The sequence below is a fragment of the Sciurus vulgaris genome (genome assembly GCF_902686455.1).
Source record: "Sciurus vulgaris genome assembly, chromosome: X".
Taxonomy (NCBI): Eukaryota; Metazoa; Chordata; class Mammalia; order Rodentia; family Sciuridae; genus Sciurus; species Sciurus vulgaris.
Window position 1 is genome coordinate 28,085,995 of NC_136471.1, and position 21,538 is coordinate 28,107,532.

Sequence of the window (21,538 nt, forward strand, 5' to 3'; positions counted from 1 at the left end):
CTTCCCCATTTGGCAAATGAGAAAACTTATCCAGATTAACATAGCTAATAAAGATAACTACCAAGATTTGAACCCAAATGATCTAGATTTTATCTTCTTTGATTTACCAACTTCATCTGAGATTTATAACTGGTACTCAATAAAGTGCTGAAAGAGAACTATTCATAAATAGTTCAGTTAATGATAAGCAAAACAGGTGAAGCGATAGCTTTCTTAGAAGGTTCTTCAGAAACATTAAATGTCTGAAGAACTTTGTTCTGAAGACTGGAAGATGAAGAGAGTGCTCCCTCTGATTCCCCTCAAGATAAAAGTTTATTTATTTAGGGATACCATAAGACCTTGGATAGGCTTCAGCCATCTTCCATCTATGGATAAGACTAATTTGACATATTATGGACTGACAACAATCTGCAAACCAATACTCTCCCTTGGGTCTTTTATATCCACTCTTGGAAACCTGTTATTTTAATGATCCATGAAAACAAAGAGGATTTATGGTAGGAGAAATCCCAAAGAATTAATCATTCAGAGATCATTCTATTTGTTCTACTTAGCAATGTAATGGTTTAGATAGATTTTTTGGCCACAGATCCTCCTTCCATCTCCATGACCACTAATGAGTAAGCTGGACAGTGTGTACCACATAACAGCTAAGTGGTAAGAGAAATGTATCAGGAATCTCCAGGGAAATACAAATAAATATATTACATGTAACATATTATATATGATATATATGTGTAATATATACACATATTTATGTGTGTATATAATATATATTAAGTATGTTATATAATATAACTCTATATATATTACTTATAGAAAGAGAGGTAGAGGGAGATTTCAAGGAATTGGTTTGCTTGATCGTGGGCCTGGCAAATCCAAAATCCATAGAGCAGGATGGCAGATTGAAAACTTTCAGAAAGGAGGTGATGCATCAGTCTTGAGACAGAATTTCTTCTTCCTAGAGAAACATCAATTTTGTAACTGAGTGGATGAGACCCACCCACATTATCAAAGAAAATCTCCTTAAAAGTCAATTTTAAGCTATTACCCACATCTGCAAACCACATTTACAGTGCAAACCTAGGTTGGTGTTTGTTTGAATAACTTGATACTATAACCTAGCTAAGTTGAGACATAAAACTAGTTATCATAAGAAAACTAGATGAAGTTCCAAGAACTTAAAATTCAGATCTATTCATGAAGGTAATCAAGAGTTGGCCTAGGGCCTGGGTTCATGGCTCAGAGGTAGATCATTTGCCTAGCATGTGTGAGGCACTGGGTTCAAGTCTCGACACCACATAAAAAATAAATAAATAAATAAATATATTGGGTCCACTTACAACTAAAAATATTTTTTCAAAAAAGAATTGGCCTATATTTCAACTACAAGAAAAAAAATATATGGTAAGTTTAGTGGGGTATTTGATTTGGTTTGTGGAGAAAGTCAACATTTATTGAGTCCCTATTATATGTTTGACCCTTAAGTCTTATCTCATTTAAACTTTTACAGTAGTAGCTAAGAGGTGTACCACATTGCTCCCATTTTACTAATAAGAAAACTGCAGTTTATGGAGGTTAAATAATTAGTTCAAAAATACAAAGTTAGTAAGATAGAGCTGAGATTTAAACTCTTATATATATGAAGCCAAATAAAACATGATGACTACAAAACAAATGACTGCCCAGCCTGGTTAATCTTTCTACAAGTAGAGAATAATTCTCAGATACATATGTTCTAGTTTGAATAGTTTCGTTTTTGTGTTTGTGTTTGTTTTTTGTTTTATGTTTTTAAATAAATAAACCCTTTAGTTTAAGGAGTCAAATCAATGTTTGGGCAAAGCAAATAGATTTGCCCAAGGACACAGTTAAATCTATGTAGAAGGTGAACTAAAGGAAAGGTTTCCTGACGAACAGTGTTGGATTTTCCCCACTACACTTGTCTTAAACTCTCCCTTATTTTCATGAATTCAGCTTCTCTGTCTTAAACAATAAGCCATTTTGTTTTTCTTTTTTAGTTCAAACCTACATTGTTTTCTATAGCTAACACATTTCTTCAAATCCTCTTTTTGGAAACTGCCTTAATATTGCAGCTACATCACTGAAAAAGCAACAATAAAAAATACAGTGTTATCCATCCTTTGTTACTGTCCATTTATCTTTATCTGGAAGATTTCTGCAACAAGAGATGATGGGTAATACTCTAATAAATATAATAAATGTCATAGGAAGGGAGTGATGAGATGTCCATAATTAAGTCCGATTCCCTATCAGGGCTTTTTATCATTGAAGAAGTGTTTTACTGAAAGATCTTTTTTAATGCAGGGAAATGCTTACATCGCTCTCCTGTGGATTTACGTTGCTTTGAATTTTAAGGAGCATCATATTGCCCTTTATCCATTTTTAAGATATAATGATAATAATTTATCATTATCTTACTTTCATATAGTATTTTATCTTTTTGAATGCTCTCAAGTACATTATCTCAAAGACATCTTTATACTTAAAAGAGAAGGAAGATAGGACCATCTAGTGTAGAATGAACTGAAATCTGAGTCTTTTATGCTTCAATACAATAGTCTTGTCAGAGACCACATCTACAATTGGACAGAGTTGGCTTACTGGAGAGGTAGTCTTGCTTTGTCAGATAGAGAAAGAGTCATTGGCAGAGATAAGCAGGGTCCATTATAGACTGTCTTACAAAAGGAAGCTAAGAGTCATACTGGAGCAAACCAGAAATCCTAAATGTAGGATTCAGGCAGAATAGGGAGCCAACGGGGGTTGTCAGATGTGGTTGGATCATGCGTGCTATAGTTCAAGCAGATTTCACTAAACAGTTTTCCTCTGCTGGTGTCTTTCTCCAAAAGTTATCTCAAAGACACTGTCTGGTTTCTGACACCACGTTTGTGACCCTGAACAAGATATTTAACCTTTTACTCTTAACTTTTCTTATGTTCATTATAATAATTTTTTGAGGATGAATAATGCATTATATTAAAGATGTTGCTGAATATTAAATGGCCATCTTTCTGTTAGCTTTAGCACAAGGGAGAGCAGCAATGTCAGTTTTGGCTTTTCACAAATGCATGCAGTTATTTTAAGATAGTATTAAAATTAGCTTTGAATTCTGGGTGGATATCAACTGGTGGTATGGAATTTCTTCTCAGAAGTCTACTAGATAATGAAAAGAAATCATCCATGGAATTAATATTTAGCTGGAAGGAATTTGTAAAATAGAAAATACAAATGGATATAATTGAGTCTCAAAAGAAGGAAAGAGCACTAAAATTAACCAATTTTAACTTTAACTTTTTTAAAAATTTTAAACAGCTTTATTCAGATATAATTGATACAAAATAAACTACACATATTTAAAGCATACAATTTGATGTTTTGATATAAGTAAACAGCCAATAAACCTTTACCACAACCAACACAAGGGACACATGCCCCCAACTTTAATTTTATTTTGTTTACTTCTTTTGGTTGATATTGTCTTATACTTTTTGCTTCTCAGCTTTGACCTTGTAGCCGTTGGTGGAATCTCTGTCATCTTAATCTTTGACCGATCACCATTCCTATCTGAAAAGAGGACACTCTGGTTGCCTTGGAATCAGTTTATTGTGGTGGAGAAAGTAATCATGCAGAGAGTTGTTCCAGACCCACCATCCTGTGATATCTCCAATTTTGTGAGCCCAAATCCTATAGTGCTTCCTTCACCACTAACATCATTTGGAGGGTCCTGTCCAGAAAGGGGAACAATTGTTCCTGAGCTACAGGTGAGTATTTTGGCCTTTGTTTTGTAAAGTCACAGTGTCATGGAGTGGTCAACAGTGTATAATTGCTTAATTAATGTCCCTATTGTTCCTGCCAGCCCTATATCATGTGGTCCTTCTTTTGTCAAGACCTTTAAATGTAGTTTCTCCAATACACATTTGCAGGGTGATTGACCAGGGCATTAGGGTGCTGTGTCATGAAACAACAAGATAAACCAACTGTTATGAGAATTAAACCCCAACTTTGACCTAATGAATGCTGTACTCTAAAGAACAACCAATGGAAAAAAAGAACAGAAGTAGCTGGCTTAATAGTGATAACAGTATAAACAATGAGCTTGGAGTATTTGTGATTTTGAAATTAAAGGTCATTACAAAATCTAGTTTTCTTCCATTGTTTATTATGCATCCATTTTCATAGTTTTTAGAAATCATGACAACACTTAGTTAGCTGTGTTTAGAAAAGGTAGTTTCCAAATGTGGGATTTTTTTTAGACTTTGCTTCAGAGTATCTAAGCTTTATAGTTAAGAGAAGACATTTTTTAACTAAAATATTTTGGCATTCCTGAGAATTCTTTTTTATTGAGCATTCAATATTGTAATTTCAATATTAAGCCAAATAGCCATAGTAAAATTCCCATTCCACATTATAGAAACATTTTAGTAATAGTTAAATGCAGAAGTCACCAAAATGGACTCCTAGTCTTACATATCTGGAAATCTATAAGCACACTCAGAAAGGAAGTAAATGGACATTCCAAGAATGAATTGATTTTTCTTCTATCACAACATCCCCACCAGCTATTAGCAGTGCCCAGAGAATACCACTTAGGAAAGGCTCACACACACACACACACACACACACACACACACACACACACACACACTAGTGCTCTAAGGTAAAAACAGTCCAAAGAGTTGCCCTCTTCTGGCTTTCCCATTGCTTTGCCTTAGAAAGGAACAAAAATTGACAGTAATTAGTTTATTAGATTGGTATACCAATTCTTTCATGGATATCATTTAGGAGGTATGGAAAGTTTTCAAACTGATTTAGGATCGTATGTTTCCTTAGGGAAATGAAATATTAAGGTAGCAAGTGTCATTTTGTCCTTTACTATTGTACTTCTTTCACTATCTGAGAAGACAGTCAGTGCACAACTTTTGTATCAAATAGCTAATAAACAGGAAGGAAAATTGAGCAAAGAGAATCCAAGAAGGATTAGGTCCTCAGAAACAACAAAATAACCAAGAATCCTGGATAATATGGGAGGCCACGTGTTTAACAGTTCTGTTGACCATCTTACACACAAGTTTGGGAAGTAAGAAAAGACAAGGTTCTAAGGCAAAAAGTAAGGGGGGCACAGAAATACCCATACTACCCATACACTTTAAATTCCTTGAATAGGATGGACTTATTCTTTAGCTTCTCCATTTTAAAAGACGACAGTCATGGAACACAAGATTCAATTTTAGCTACCATTTTTGGTCATTTAACTCCATCCATAGTTGTAAACAAAGAAATGACAAAAGTATTTTCACTCTGAGACCAATGTTTAGTATAAAATTTGCAGAGGAGTTAGTGGGAGTTATTTGCTTCTCACTCACAGGTGCCAACTTGAAGAACTATGTTCCCAACCATTGGTACATACAGGCACAAAGAATTTTTTTTTTTTAATTTTACTTTCTATTTGTTCTTTTTAGTTATACATGACAGTAGAATGTATTTTGACATATTATACATACATGGAGTATAACTTCCCATTCTTGTGGTTGTAGGAAAAATGTTTGATTAAAAATTTTATCTCAGAGTCATCCCAGAGTTCCAAAGGAAAATAGATTTGATGACATCAGTAAAGATTAATTCTAGGGATACCACAATCTCTCACAAAATATCACTTGCTAGGCCTTCTTCTGGAGTCCTTTCTCTTAGAGAGCTTAACCTGAATAAGGATTACAGCAATGGGCTTGTGATATATGACTTAACATCAAACAAGATTTTGAGTATGTATATATAAGTAAAGAGACCCTTTAATGGAGCTCATAGCACTGAATTGCTTGACATTCAGCAGTGTGATCTTTTCCAACTCCTACCAAGCAATTTTTGGAACACTGTCGAAAAACTGAAATTATTCTTTACATAGTCTTTCCTGGCAGGAGAAAACTGAGAGCAATCCCTAGTGTTAGCTAATGCCTTGTCCCTGTGTAGATTTGGTACAAAATTTGAAACCATGGTCAAATAATCTGGGAACAAGTGGCTTGCATCCCATTAGGCTCTCTCTTTTGGCATGTTTCAAAGAAAACAAACCATGCAACATCTTCTTCCACTGTGGCCATTCTTTAAAGCCAATTGGACTTTTTTTTCTTTCAGGTTGTACAGGAGGAAATCCCCATTCCTTCCAGTTTTGTGAGGCTAAGTTACCTGAGCAGCCGAACTCCTGGGTATAAAACCCTGCTACGGATCCTTTTGACACATTCAACAATTCCTGTGGGGATGATTAAAGTACACCTAACAGTAGCTGTAGAAGGGAGACTCACACAGAAGTGGTTTCCTGCTGCAATTAATCTTGTCTACACATTTGCCTGGAACAAGACAGACATCTATGGACAGAAGGTTTGGGGTCTGGCAGAAGCTTTGGGTATGTTGAACTAATTCTAATGTAAACAGCAGTATCATGCTCACAACAGAGAAAATACTAGTTGCATATTAATTTGTATTTGGAATAATTATTGATTTTCTTCTTTTTAAATGATCTAAGACTCTTTTTATTTAGATACTCCCTTTGGGCCTGTTTAATGTTCCCTTTCGACACATTTTTACTTCAAAATGATTTTAGTTCCCCTTTCATGATGACTGCAAACAGTAGAATCACACAATTTCTGACTTGTAACTGTCTCCAGAGCTGAATGTTGCCTTCTAACTGTGACCTTTGGTATGGTGTTCTTTAGGCCATGTTTTTAGATTTGACATTTAGATTGTCATTTCCACTTAGAAACTACAAAATTCTAACTTATAGGCATCTTTACTTATTATCTTTTATGTCGAAAATGGTTAGACTCCATTAACTTGTTACTTCAGTAGGTTAAATAAAAAATCATCCTGCCTTTCTTTTCCTTTGGATTTCCTTTAATCTCAAGACTTCAAAACCTAAAATCTTATAGATAGCAGGGATCTTAAGAGGTCCTTTGGGCCCACAGGTTTTAGATATTTAATTCTCTCAAACAAATGACGTTTTTACAAAAATGAGTTTTAAATATTTGCCAGTTTTTTATACTGCCAAACAAGACTATTTTTTTAAATGAAGAAACCCCTGTATATTCTACTGTGTCCTATCACTTCCATAATTTCATAAAGGTAAGATACCTTAACACCAAAAACAAATCAAAACAATCTGTTTTAAGAAATAATGGTAAGCTATCTAACATTGACACATAGAGAGACAGACAGGTTGACACCAAAGTCTTTATTTCTTTTACTCTGTAGAAGGCAGTGAAAACTTCCTAAAGGACTGGATACAGGTCTGTCAGCCTGCAGTTGGGAGCCATTGATCCTTGAGCCCTCAGGCAGTAACTCATAGAAACCACCCTTGGACAGATGATGAGCCTATTTTAAAGCTCTCCAGTGGCGCTGTTTTCACATCCTCCCTTGGAAGTGTCTATCATGATACAACTCCCATATAACTGACCTATATTTTCTAGAGTACAGTGTGTCAATTTCATCTCTTTCCAGAGGAAAATATGGAGAGACAAAAAAAGACTGGTGATCTTTCACTGCCTTGAATACCCTCATATATTTAAATAATTATCTCATCTCTGTTGTAATTTATGGGATGCAGGGAACATGGACAGGTTCAGATTTCCTCACTTAATGAAGAGTTAATGTAAACACACATGGAAAAGTAAGAAAGAAATAGCAACAGCAGCTTCACAGGCAAATCTCTAGAATTACAGACTTGTTTAGAATGCGTTGTACTTCTAGTAGGCCAGCATCTGCTCTGTCAACTCAATAACAGTTCTAGTTGTTCCTTCTATAGTAAGAGTCCACTGCTTCTCAGAATAGTTACTCAGTCATATGATAGCCCATCTCCTCTGCCATAGTAACTACCCTTTTTCTCTCAGCTCGTCACTGACTTAAGTCAGCTGGCCTGCTCTTACATTCATTTTCCTCTTGAAATATGACAGTGTGTCACCATACAGCATAGAAAACCTCTGTAAGGCAGAACTCTACCATTAAAGTAACTACCAATGAGGTTGCTGGCCAGTCAACAGAGCCCTGCTTAGTCCCTATGTAATGGGTAAGAGAACAACTTGGGAGCCAGGCTTCCTCCCAGGGTTCAAATCTTCCCTTCTCTACTTAGTAGCTGTGTTACATGAGGAAAATTGCCTCAACTCTGAAGTGCCACAGTTTCTCCATTATAAGATGGGTATCATATAGTTAATCCTGTTCATAATACTGTTATTATATGAAAATTAGATGAGTAATGTAAAGTACCTGGCATCTTATAAGCACTCAACAGATGTTGGCTGCTAGTATTGTTTTCATCAATGTTGCTGTAGCCAGGGTATTGCAATCACATAATATAAGGCATGGAGCCTATGTGGGTGTTTGTTAGCTCTCTTGCTGTATGAAGATGGCCATAGGTATAGTGGCAGGCATTCTGTGCTACTCATTCTCCATTTCCCTTCCACACCACCCTGCAACACACAAACAGCTTTTATCTGCCCCTCTCTGGATGCTGAGATGCTGGGTCCTATGCACCACGTTGCCTGCATGCCTTTGTTTTCTGAATTCCCATATGATTTGGTCAATGGGTGGCATCACGTGGATATTGCAGAGTAGATAAAAGGTATTTATCGTTTTTTTCCTGCTTTACTTCTGCCATTGATAACAGATAGCAGCCCCTCCTGTACATCTCTAAGCTTTCTTTATTCTTCTATATCATCATTCCCTCCTCTTGACCCTGGAAGCCCAGAAGGCCTCTCAGTGTTGCCAGTTCCCTGGTGGGTTTCTATCCCTTAAGGATTCCCTTAACTGTGCGCACACCTTCATTCAAACTCTCTGCAGCAAATACTAATATATCTGATTCCTTCTGGAACTCTGACTGATGTGCACTTAGCTTCATGTTCTCCTTTCCAGGATATTATTTTGTAGCATTTGCTTCACTAGGCAGAATAATCCCAAATCCTCTCCCTTTTCCTCTGTAGTTCTTTACCTTCTCATTCTTTAAGAGTCTCCTTAGAAACTTGCTGATATGGGGGATTTTTCTGTTTTGTTTTGTTTACTTTTTTCTTAAGCTGTAACACTAAGTTACCCAATATCCTCATGAAGATTTGAGTAGTACCATATCTAGCAGTCATTTCTTGCTAAGGCAACTGAACTTTTTTATATAACAACTTTATTGAGATATAATTTACATTCCATAAAGTTCACCCATTTAATGTGTATGATTTGCTATAATTCACAAGGTTGTACAAGCATCACCAATATCTAATCCCAGAACAATTTCTCCATCACTCTACAAAGTAACACCATACATGTTAGCAGTCACTCCACACATCTCCCATGCCACCCTTTGGCCCTAGAATCTACTAATCTCCTTTCTGTCTTTATATATTTCCTTATTCTGGATTTTTCAAACAAACAGTATCATTAATATATGGGATTTGTTTGTGTCTAGCTTCTTTCACTTGACAAAGCATCCCAAGGCTCATCCATCTGATAGCATATTCTATAATTCATTCGTTTTTGAGATTGAATAACAATTGTCTTGTATGGATGTGTCATTTGTATATTTATTAACTCATGGACATTGAGACTCTTTTTTACTTTTTGGCTATTTTGAATAGTGCTACCATAAACATTTGTATGAAAGTATTTGTTTCAATACCTGTTTTTCAGTTCTTTAGAGTATATATTTAGAAGTAGAAATATTTGGGTTATATGATAATTCTATGTTTAAATTACTGAAGAACCACCAAACTATTTTCCCAAAGTCACTGTACTCTTTAATCAACCTTACTTTATACATAAGATGTATTACATCTGGTTTTTTTTTTTTGTTAATACTTTTTAGTTGTTGATGGACCTTTATTTTATTTACTTTTATGTGGTACTGAGGGTGGAACCCAGTGCCTCACACATGCTAGGCAAGTGCTCTACCACTGAGCCACAACTCCAGCCCTACATTTCTTCTTATAAATACCTCCTGTGCTAAAGATTCTAAATCTTCCTCCTTGTTCTAGATAACCACCCTCAATGACTTAGTCTCCAATATATCTGTGGATAATTGAGTAAACATCTAAACCAAAGACATAAACAAAGACTTTCTGGTATGGACATGGGTAGTGAAAGCTCCATTCCTATTATTTGCCTATGTGTGCTCTCAAGCATTCCAACTATAAAATGGCCTTGATTAAAATGTAAAAATACATACTACTGGTTTTTTTAAAGCTAATAACAGTAATAAAAGCAAAATATAATGCACCCACTCAGAAATATCCAAAGCAGGAGTGAAAAATATTTCTCTATGTATTCATAGACATATTTTTTAGTGTACAGAAAGAAAACTGGCAAGATTCCCAAGGAAAACAGCCAAAATAATTGTGTCAGTATTACCTAGGCTTAAATATAGATTATTTGCCTTGTAGAAAATGTCCCTGGTAATTTAATCATTATTTAATGAAGTAATGGTTAAACGGATTTTATTTACTACCTAGTCTTCATCACCATCTCCATGGAGACACAGAGAATTTTCTGACAATGGAAAAGCATTTTGAACAGCTAGCAGTATGAATTTAAAGAAACTACTATTCTGAAGATGGCTTTTGAACCCCTTAAGAACAAAATAGGCAATAGAAATTTCAAGTGACAGATGACTACAGACAAAGAGATCAAATATGTAACCATTAAGTTGATATCTTAATATTTGTGATTGACTCTGAACCAACAAACACGTATTATTTGTATTCCTCATAATATTTTATAGTTACTTAACTGATACAGGTAGAGATAGACTAAATTTTCCACCAGATATTAACAACGGTGCTATACACAACATTTCTCAGATTGCTTTGAATTCAAAATTCTAATATAGCTATTTGGTAGGCAAAATAGCCCACTGCTCTCAATGTGTCCCTCCTTGGAACCTATGAATAAGTTATGTTGCATGCCAAAAGAGAATTAAGACTGCAGATAAACTGGGGATATAGCTCAGTAGTTGAGTGCTTGCCTAGCATGTGTGAAGCCCTGGGTTCCATCTCCAAAGCTAAAGAAAAAGAAAACAAAACAAACAAAAACGATTGCAGGTGAAATTAAGGTTGCTAATCAGCGTTAGATGTGAGATTGGAGATTATCCTAGTTTTACCTGAGTAGGCCCCAAATCATCAAAAATGTTCTTAAAAGTGGAAGAGAGAGGCAGGAGAAGAGGTCAGATTTATGGTGGGCATAACTATGGAAGAAAAAACACAGAGAGATGCAACACTGCTGACTTTAAAGATGAGGAACAGGAGCCACAAAACAAGGAATATGTGTGGCCACTAGAAGCTGGAAAAGGCAAAGAAATGTTTTTTTTTTTTCCCTTAGAGTCCCTAGAAGAAATTCACCCCCACTCACACCTTGAGTTTTGCTCATGTTTTTATGGATCCAATAACTTTATTTATTTTTTTAATGTGGTGCAGAGGGTCAATTGTACTTGTGTGTGCCTCACACAGCCTAGGCAAGTGCTCTACCACTTGCCCACAATCCTGGCCCTTGATTTTTACTTATTGACACCCCTTTGAATTTCTGATCTCCTTACCTGTAAGATAGTGTGAAGCCTTTCAGTTTGTGGTACTTGGTTATAGCAGCAATAGGAAACTAATACAAACATCAACTGTATCCCAGCTAGAGCAAGGATTTTGGTTAAGACTATGGCTAGAAAAGTTTCCCACTGTTCTTTCTTCTCATGGCATTTAAATATGAATCTATAGCCCACCCATTTCTGGGTGATGGACAAAGAGGGGTTCAAATTTAAAGAAGCTGAATTTGAAATGATTGTGAATATCTAAGTTGAAATGTCTGTTTAGTTTGAAATGGAGGAATCTTGTTTCCCACATAGCTCAGCTATGGGGAATTGGTGTGATCTCTACAGACCAGAATGTCACAAAAGAAGAATAAAGTGTTGAAGGACAGCCAAAATGAAAAAGGGAGTGCTCGAGATCCTAGAATATCCCATTATGTTTTGGTAATGAAACAGACTATAATACCAAAGTGAATAAATTATCAACACAGGTTGTGTGAACTCCTTCCTTGGTGAAGTATCAATGGCAACTGATAAGATTGATTAATTCAAGTACAATATCGATCAAGTGGAAGAAGAGTAAAATCACCCCAGGGTTCCACTACAAAAGCCACAATCACTAGTTCATCCAGCTTAAAGATTTTGTTGTCTAATACACAAACGAGGCTCCGCTGCTAAAAACTCCATGTGAGCATTTAAAATAATTTAGCTTTAGCATTTTATCCTCTGGCTCTAAATAAGGTACAGTGTCTGGAAATCATTGTATTTTATTTAGTTTCTCTCCCTACTCTGCTGCTTGAAAAACAATGTAAAAAAATCATTATTGTTAAGTTCATAGTGCTGTTAAAATTCTAGAGATGGCTTATTTAATTTGACAAACTGGCTTGTTCAGGGCCTCTGATCTGCATCCATTATGTGAATTTTGTCAAAATAATTCCCTATGTCCGCCTGTGTCTGCATACATTATCAATGTGTAATAATGCATTCTGCCTGGTCTTCATTTTAATTAAATTAAATTGCAGTGGTTTGGAGTCCTGGAAGTTCAGGAAATCAGCCATCCGCCTTTAGTAGCACTGCTATAAACAATTCTATTTTTCTTCACGTTTATTGGCAACAGCAATTGCATAATTATTTAGTACAGTAGTTTGGCAAGAAGAGTGGTGTTTCTGGGAGAACTAGACTTCCTAAAGGTTCACAACACATAGGAGTCTGTCTAAATTGTGTTAGAGAGAAACTGGGGGACATTAATAGTAATAGGTGCTAAGCTACGGTTGCTTTGTGCACACAAAACATTCCTGAGTTAGTGTTCATAAATTTTCCTTCAGTAAAACCTAAGCAGGCTGGGCAGCCACGAAAATAGCATCCACTGAATATTTTAATAATAAAGGGGTAGTGCTTTACAATTTGCAAAGTACTTTCACATACATTATCTCACTTTAATCCATATAACATTCCTGCCTGGTAGGCATGGCAGGATTTAATATGGTCTTCATTTTGCAGAGGGGAAAACTGAGGTTCAGAAAGAGCAAGTGACTTGTCTCAAGTCTTATACAGAACAGGGATTTCAACTCAAGTTGCTCAGTTCCATATGCCTTTTACTGCTGCATCTCCTCAACAAAGTGACCAACCCACCTTATCAAGTATCTAGTTCAACGCCCCAGTGACTTTGTCAGTGAAGCTAGCAAAGAAAATAATCTTTCATTATTTTCCCCCACTCATGAATTCATAATTGTTAACTGAGAGCAGGGCTCTTTTACCCATTCAACTTTATAGGCACAGGACCAAGGACCTGAGTACTTCAAGGACCTACTAAATGTTTGCAACTTACAAAGCAAGTTTATTGGCACCAAAGTATAAAAGGAAAACTAGAAAACCAATGTTAATAAATGTTAAGTGTGCAAAATCGAACATTATGTCAGGTTGATAACTGCAACTCAATTTTCATACTTACATAAGAAAATATGTTTAATGTGAGATACGAGTTGTATTCATTTTAATATTTCTGACAAGTTATACAATAGGACCTCCAAAAGTAGGCAATCCTAGTGCCTACTAACATTTTCAAATGTATCAGACTAATACTGATAAAAAGTGGTCTCTGCCCATTTCAAACTATAGTTCACACCTATTAGTAAATTGTGAAATCCATTTAGTGAGTCAACTAGCATTTTTTTTTACATAGTGGAATAGAATGTAATAGAACAAAATGAACAGAACAGAATAGAATATAAAATATCCAAAAGTAACAAATATCAATTATCTTGATTCTATCAAGAGAGTATTGTTTTGGAAAACATTGTTTCAATTATGTATGTGTCCATGTGTATACTGGACCACAATTAACAAATTGTGTTTCTTACAATGACTTTCAGACATAAAAGTTTGAAAGCCATTGGTAAGATGATAGAGCCAAGAGAAAAAATTAAATGATTTGTCAAATCATATGACTTATTCCCCACTTCAGCATCCAAGTCCCTTCTACCTGTCCATCAGAGGACATTATGTAGATATCTCATTAAGATTGAGTGACCATATAATTTATCATTCAAACCAGATATTTTTTAGAGTAAATGAAGATGCTGTTAATAATTACATCAAGACAACAATGATTAAGTCATTAAATATCAACACTATTCTATTACAACACTGTATCCTTTTCGATCAATCTCATCATTTCTAAAGATAGCAGGTTCATTTACAAAGTGAATTTATTTCTTAAATCCCCATCCAAAGAAAAATACCTTAATACTGGTAGAGGGCAGTGATCTTCTGTTTTATTTTTATTTTTCCTGGGTGAAGGTAGGGAGGGTTATTTTTGTTCACTTATTTTTGATGCAGTACAGAGAAACTGACTCTCTAGCCACCATGACCATGTTTAAATTTCCCAAAGATACCAAATCTCAAGACCTTTCACACATCCTGTTCTTTGCCTAGAATGCTCTTCCCCATATGGATGGTCCCCAATTCATGAGAAGTTGACTTACAATTTTTCAAATTTACAATGGTATAAAAGCAATATGTATTTAGTAGGATCTTTACTTTGAATTTTGAGGTTTTATCTTTTCCCAGGCTAATGATATGCTACATAGTACAAAGTGCAAAAGTAATAATGCAAAGGAAATACCAAGGCATAAAATGTGGAAAGACAGATTAACTGCTCCTGTGAAGCAACACTGCAGGACACACAGGAAAATACAGCATATACAGAACTCAATACTGTCCACCATTTCGGAAATCCTTTTGGGGATTCTTGCAGGTGATGGGGTATGACTACAATTCATGAGGTGAACCCCTTCTTCAATAAGAGTATGATACTCTCTATCAATGCTGGGGAGGAGCAGTAAGCCATAGTCCCTAGTCAGCCACTGGATTGCAAGGGTAAATAATTGAAACCCTGCAGTTTGCTGTGTTGCAAATGATATTCAGCATATTAAGTGTATTAAATGCATTTTTGCTTACAATACTTTCAACTTATAAACATGTTCCCATTAAAAGTCAAGGAGCTTCTGTACTGTAGTCCCCTTTTATCTATGGTTCTGCTTTCCTTGGTTTCAGTCACCCACAGTCAATTGAAGTCTGGAAATATTAAATGGAAATTTTCAGAAATAAACACTTCATAAGTTTTAAGTAGCACATCATTCTGAATCATGTCATGAGATCTTCCACCACCCCATTCCATCCTGTCTAGAACAAGAATCATCCCTTTGTCCAACATATCATACCCTATATTCTACCAAGCCATGAATCATGTAACAACCATCTCAGTTATCAGATCACCTGTCATGATATCACACTGCTTGTGTTCAGTTAAACCTTATTTTACAAAGCACAAGAATAATAATGCAAAGGAGACACTAAGGCATAAAACATGGAAGGACAGATTAACTGTTCCTGTGTGGCAACACTACAGGGCACACAGGAAAATACAGTGTATATAGAGTTCATTACTATCCTCCATTTCAAAAATCCTGTAGGAGTTCTTGGAACATGTCCCTTGCAGGTGATGGGGTATTACTATACCTCATGAGGTAAACCCCTTCCCCCATGAAAAGATTTTTTCTAGGCTTCCCCATTCAATCTAAATCCCTTTGTTAGATTGTTTTATAGTACCCCACATTTTCCCATTATAACATTTATCACAATTTATTTGTATATGTGTGCATGGGTTTTTCAATTTTTTTTCCACTAGAATGTAAATTCCAGCTGGGTTATTGCTATCTTACTCCATCTTGATCATCCTTATATCCCCAATGCTTCACACAAGTGCCTATCAACAGAAGATACTCAATAAATATTGCACTTTTGTTGAATGACTGAATAAACAAGTAAATGAAGTCAAAGGACCAAGGTGACCCCTTTGCTTTGCCTATATAATGGGGTGGTGGACCTGTCAGGAAGAGGAGTAACAGGAACGCAAAGGGCACTCACAAATGTATACATGAACCAGTATACCACTCTGCCTTCCATGACAAATAGGCCATCCAGGTTGGCTTTTACCCAGCCAGGTTTGGACAAAGCACCCAGAAACAATCTCATAATATTTGGTTTCTGTTTGCAAGATCTCTTGGCAAAAAAGTTGCTACTCTTCTGGATGGTTTTATTTTTTTCCCCATGGGTACTTTCTTTACATTCAACTATCTAACTCTTTACAGTATCCTGTTAAACCCTTATTTTTGTAAATGGTTTAGGGTAGAAATCTGTGTAAGTCAGTTTTTCATCATTATGACAAAAATACCTGATAAGAACAATTGAGAGGAAGGTAGGTTTATTTTGGCTCACAATTTCAGAGGTTTGGTTCATCATTGGCCAATTCTACTGCTCTGGACCCAAGATAAGGGAGAACATCATGACAGAAGTGTGTGGCAAAGGAGAAGGCAGAGGAGGAAGCAGAGCAAATGCAGAAGGAGCCAGGGACAAAATATATAATCCTCAAGACATGCCCCTAGTGCCTCACCTCCTCCAGACATGCCTCTCCTTCCCAGAATTACCAGCCAGTTAGTCCATTCAAACTAAGATGGATTGATTAAGTTACAGCTCCTGTAATCCAATCATTTCACTTCTGAACATTCCTGCATTAACACAAGAGCTGTTAGAAGACACTTCATATCCAAACCATAACAAAATCCTAAGTAAAGCATTACTAAATCAAATCCAGTGATTAACTGAGAGGATACTATATCAAACCAGATGGAGTTTAAGACCACAAAAATGGTTCAACATTGGGAAATCTATTGCTATAACTCACTATTTAAATACATTAAAGGAGAAAACTATGTAAATATCTCCTCAAGTGATAAAAAGGTGCTTGATAAAAATTTAACACCTGATGATGACACTCTTAGTAAGCTAGGAATAATAGATAAGGTATTCAAGGTCTCTGAGCAATGTGTCAAATTGAGGAGCCTCTAGGGTCAGACTATCCCATTATAAATCACTAGAGAATAGGAAAAGAAATAGAAAAACTTTGACACTTTTTTTAATAGATAGAATTTTATCTGCATATCTAGGTCTATTGTCTTTCATTTGGTTCTTTAGGTCCTTTAGTCTTCTGTTGTTGTTTCATTTTGCATTAATCTTGTATTTTCAAATTGGAAATATTTATTGCTCTATTAATGACTCCTATTGGAAAAAAAAGATTTTCACCTTGTTAGTTACCCTTTCAATGTCACGAAATTATTTTTACCTTGAGTTCACAAAGGTAACATGTAAATTTCTCATAGTATCAGACTACTTTTTATTATATATTGCTTTCATAAATGCAACCATTATGAATTCTGAAGCCTTAGCCTGAAGCTATTGAAAATCATCTGCTTAATCATGTCATATTTCACACATCAGCTTTTCATTGCATGGTGTCTTTATCTTGACTATTTAATGCCAATCTCTTATCCAAGCCCTTATAGATTAATGGTATAGTCATTAAACTGGATGTTAGGACTCTATGGCCCTCAGCCTTCTTGCAGTTCCCATGCCATACAAATATTGCTACTTGGATAAGTAGAATGGGCATTCAGAGTTATTTTTCCCATGTCAGATGCCTTTTGGGGAACAATCTGTAGTCTTTCACTCAGTTTTCTTTGTAAACCAGCATAATGTTTGAAAGATGACTAATGCTGAAGTCAGATGTGCAGTCCTATGACCAGAGGACAGAGCCTCTGCAAAAATAATATGTGTAACTTGGCAATGAATGACTGTTGGTTAAGGAGTATTCCATTAGTATCTCTGTGTGGAGGTGAAGAAGAGAATACATGAAGATAGAAATCTAGATGGAATTAACCATCACAAGAGACATGGTTACATGACTCAGAGAAAGTACTCTTCCATATTAATGACTCTTTCTTAACTACCTTCCCAATATATGCACCAGCATGGCACCCTATGCCAGCCCCTGTGATATATTGCCCAAGACTCCTTACCTCCCTACCCTTGCTCAGTGCCAGTCTAGTCAATCTTCCATGGTTCTTCTGAAATGTTGATGAATCATTTTTCCTTCCCATTAGAGTAGTCTTACTTGTACTCACTCTTGAGTGCCAGAGGCTACATCCATGCCCTATACCATGCTGTGTTGATTATCAGATGTGATAGACAACAGGCTGCCTGAAAAATGCTACTGGTCCACTCTGCTTACTTAGCTGAAGCTCAGCTGTCACAGTATCTGAGCATGGTGTCAAGACTCAGCATTTTCCTTACCAGCTCCAGTATAACCCCTTTCTCCCCCATATTTAATCATATGAAAAAAGTAGGCGTTTAGTTCTTTGCAGTTAGCTTCCATGAGAGGAAGTCTAGGATTAGTCGCTACTGTATTTGCCATTTCCCATGCATTTGGAGAGCAGCTCAACTCTGTGGGGTGAAATTTCTGCCTTCTCATAAGCCGATTGCATGTTCCAGGATTATGTTAAAGTGGGCTGCTGTCAGAAAGAAACCTTGCCTTGTTACTCTGAGAAAGGAGCCACATACAAAAATACCCCAACACACAGCCATTCTCATTAAAGTCAGTTGGAATTTTGGACAAGTCTTAAGTATAAATTATAACTTTATTAGTTCATAGAGCTTTCTCAGGAGAAAGTAAATCTAATAAAAATTAGAGGGAACTTATTAAGTGGCTGCCTTGTTGCTATTTGCTGTGACTGGGGAGAAAAAAGTAATATAAGTGTGGGGTTTGCAGCCAATGCACTTTTTTGTTGTGGACTAGAGAGCAATTCAGAGAGCAAATAGGAGGAGGTGAAAAGGGTATGTATGTCTCATTACCATTTCATTGAGAACTCTTTAATTGATGCTTTATGTAAGCATTTCCTGCTGCAGAGTTGGGATGATCTTTAACTATTACTGAGAGGGAGAAAGCAGGCTCCAAACCACCATCAGAGGTCACCAGGGCACACTACTTATTTGCAAAACTGCAATCACCTTCCGGAGAAGGAATTCTAGGAGAGCTCACCAGGCTTACAGTGTACAGAAGGCAGATCCAGTAATTGCCAGGCATACTGTGGGGAAGGAGATGATGGCTTTAAGAGAACTTGTAATTGGTGTTGTGATTATTTATTAATCAAGACTTTTAAATGTTGGCAAGAGAAGCAGAAATCATGTTATTCTATACATCAATACAACCACTGGTATGTTCTCTGACCACCTGATTTTTCCAACATGAGATACAATGTTCTACTTGGATTTGGGGTTTGATCCTCAATTTGCACTTACCAAACACAATTTAAAAGGAATGCGATTTAGAATCATAGAGTATTAGTACTAAATGGGGGATGAAAACATTATCTAGTACAGAAGTCTTTAATATGAGATTTTTATTTGGATTTCAGAAAGTCAGTGAGCCCCCTAGAATTAGACACATAATTTTGTGTGCATTTGCCCTTTTTGAGAAAGAATAGCCATTACTTTCACCAGATTCATAATAAAGTGCTTCCTGACCCAAAAGTTCAAAGAACCACCAATTCTAGCCACTCTGTCCTCACTTTGCTACCAATTGAGAACACAACTCCCAGAGATGAAGAATAATTTTCCTGAGCCCACATGGTTAGTTAATGGCAGGTCTGAGAGTTGAAACCTTTTCTGTCTCTTAGTCTAAAACCATTTCTTTGGAGTTTTTTAGCAAGTATAGGGGCTATGATGAGATATTGGGTGATTGAGGAAGGCATTGATTTGTGCCATGAGTGTAACCTGAACTAGATTATCTTTGACTTCCTTTCACCTCTGAGATCCTCTTCCACCCACATTAATGGAGAACAGAATTTCATGGGTGGTCCCAAAATAATTTCCACTTAGAATTTTTTTTCCATTTTATGATCAGTCTCCCCTCTCCACTAATCTTCTTTGCTAATAATACTTGGTTGAGACTAATATTCAAATGAGTTTGCATTACATAAATCCTCATCTGTTGATGGTTGATAGAAGTACATCTCCATAAAGACTGACTGGCTACATAATTTGTGGGCCCCAGTGAAATGGAAATGAAAATACAGAGCCCTTTGTCTAAAAGATATTAAAGGTTTCAAGATGGTGACATCAGCACATTAAACCGATTGTGGGGCTTTTCTGTACATGGGCCACCCCTCTGAAGACCACCCTGATACCTACTACAAACTTGGGAGGAGTTGAGAGCAAAGAGAAACCAGCCTGTGTTTTAAAATAGGCTTCATATGGTCCACAAAGTTGGAGACTCTTATCTTATATTCATACTCATAAGGATTTTTGCCTTATCTGTGCATGTGGCCTCACAAACACATGCACATGTACACATAAATCATTTTGACTAAATTACCATTTTTCCCTTCACATGAGGCCAAATCCAAAGCTAGTTTGCTTTCTTTTTTTTCATTTTTTGGGCTTATTGTGTTGGCATTGTTTAAGCACCTGTTTTCATTACCAGTTTTCATAATCAAATGACAAAAGAAGGGCTGATCCCTCCAGGGGCATCTAAAGAGTCAGGTAAAGGCAGGCACTCAAAAACAGTGGCAGATGATAGACCACCTGGGATCATTTTAAGCTGCCGGAAAGGGGTAAGCAGCTTTGGGATAGGCAGTGTAATGAACCAGTACTCTCAGGCTTAGAATATTATGAGGATTGAAAGTATTATAAATTCAGGAAGCAGAAATTTGGGGGTCCAACAGGTAAGCAGGTTTACCAACTGGGAAAATGGGTAGGACTTGGTATAATTGGGCTATACATATTTCAGTGGAGCAGAGATACCCAAGATCCTACATTCTGCACTTTCCATTTTAGTGGCATACCAGGGTTCCAAGTTTAATGCACAACATCTGTGCTTCATAGGAGTTGGTGCCAAATGTTGGATGATGTCCCATTGGTTAGTTATATGCAGAAACCAAAACATAATGTACACTGAGTGGAATTTATACTTGTGGCACTCTAAGCAAGCTCAGTCTTCTCAGCAAACTAAAGGCCAGTTAGTACAGAAAAAATATAAATTTGGAAAATCAATTTTTATTAGTTTTATGTGTACTCAATCATTGTATAAGTGACCCAATACATTCTGCTCTCTAGAGAAGTAAAAAACAGCTTTTCCTGCACTTCTTCTACAAAGGTGGAAAGAAATTATACTACTACAGCTTAATACTGCGGAGAGCTTCTTTTCAGTTTTATAGCACAGACTCCAACCCAAAAGCCCAGAATAAAACTTAGTACCCATAAATTTACAGTATGTACCTAATGACAGCATTCATTCATTCTTACCTCCTTATACTTACCCCATGTACACTGACTGATCACTTTTTGGTAACCAATACTATACTAGGTGTAATGCTGTACCATGCTAGTTAAAAGGCATTTGCCATAAAATTTTAACCTGCCATGTACAACCATAGAAAGGAAAAGTTGTACCCCATTTGTGTACAATGAATCAAAATGCAGTCTGTAAAAATAAAAATAAATAGAAATTAATCTGCATCAGAATTCACATCAAATGCAATAACCACAGGATTATCAACCAGTGTGAACATGAAGCAAATATTTTAAAATTTT

General features: G+C 36.2%; 1 protein-coding gene across 7 annotated transcripts in view; it reads left to right on the forward strand.

Annotated features, from left to right (window-relative positions):
- The window catches only part of TENM1 (teneurin transmembrane protein 1), a 753,664-nt gene that overhangs the window by 622,432 nt on the left and 109,694 nt on the right, over nucleotides 1-21,538 (forward strand). For all 7 annotated transcript variants that reach the window (XM_079123321.1, XM_079123316.1, XM_079123318.1 and 4 more), the window contains 2 exons: nucleotides 3,518-3,779; nucleotides 6,145-6,412. In XM_079123321.1, coding sequence (XP_078979447.1) covers nucleotides 3,518-3,779; nucleotides 6,145-6,412 — 530 coding nt within the window. The remainder of the gene's footprint in view (nucleotides 1-3,517; nucleotides 3,780-6,144; nucleotides 6,413-21,538) is intronic.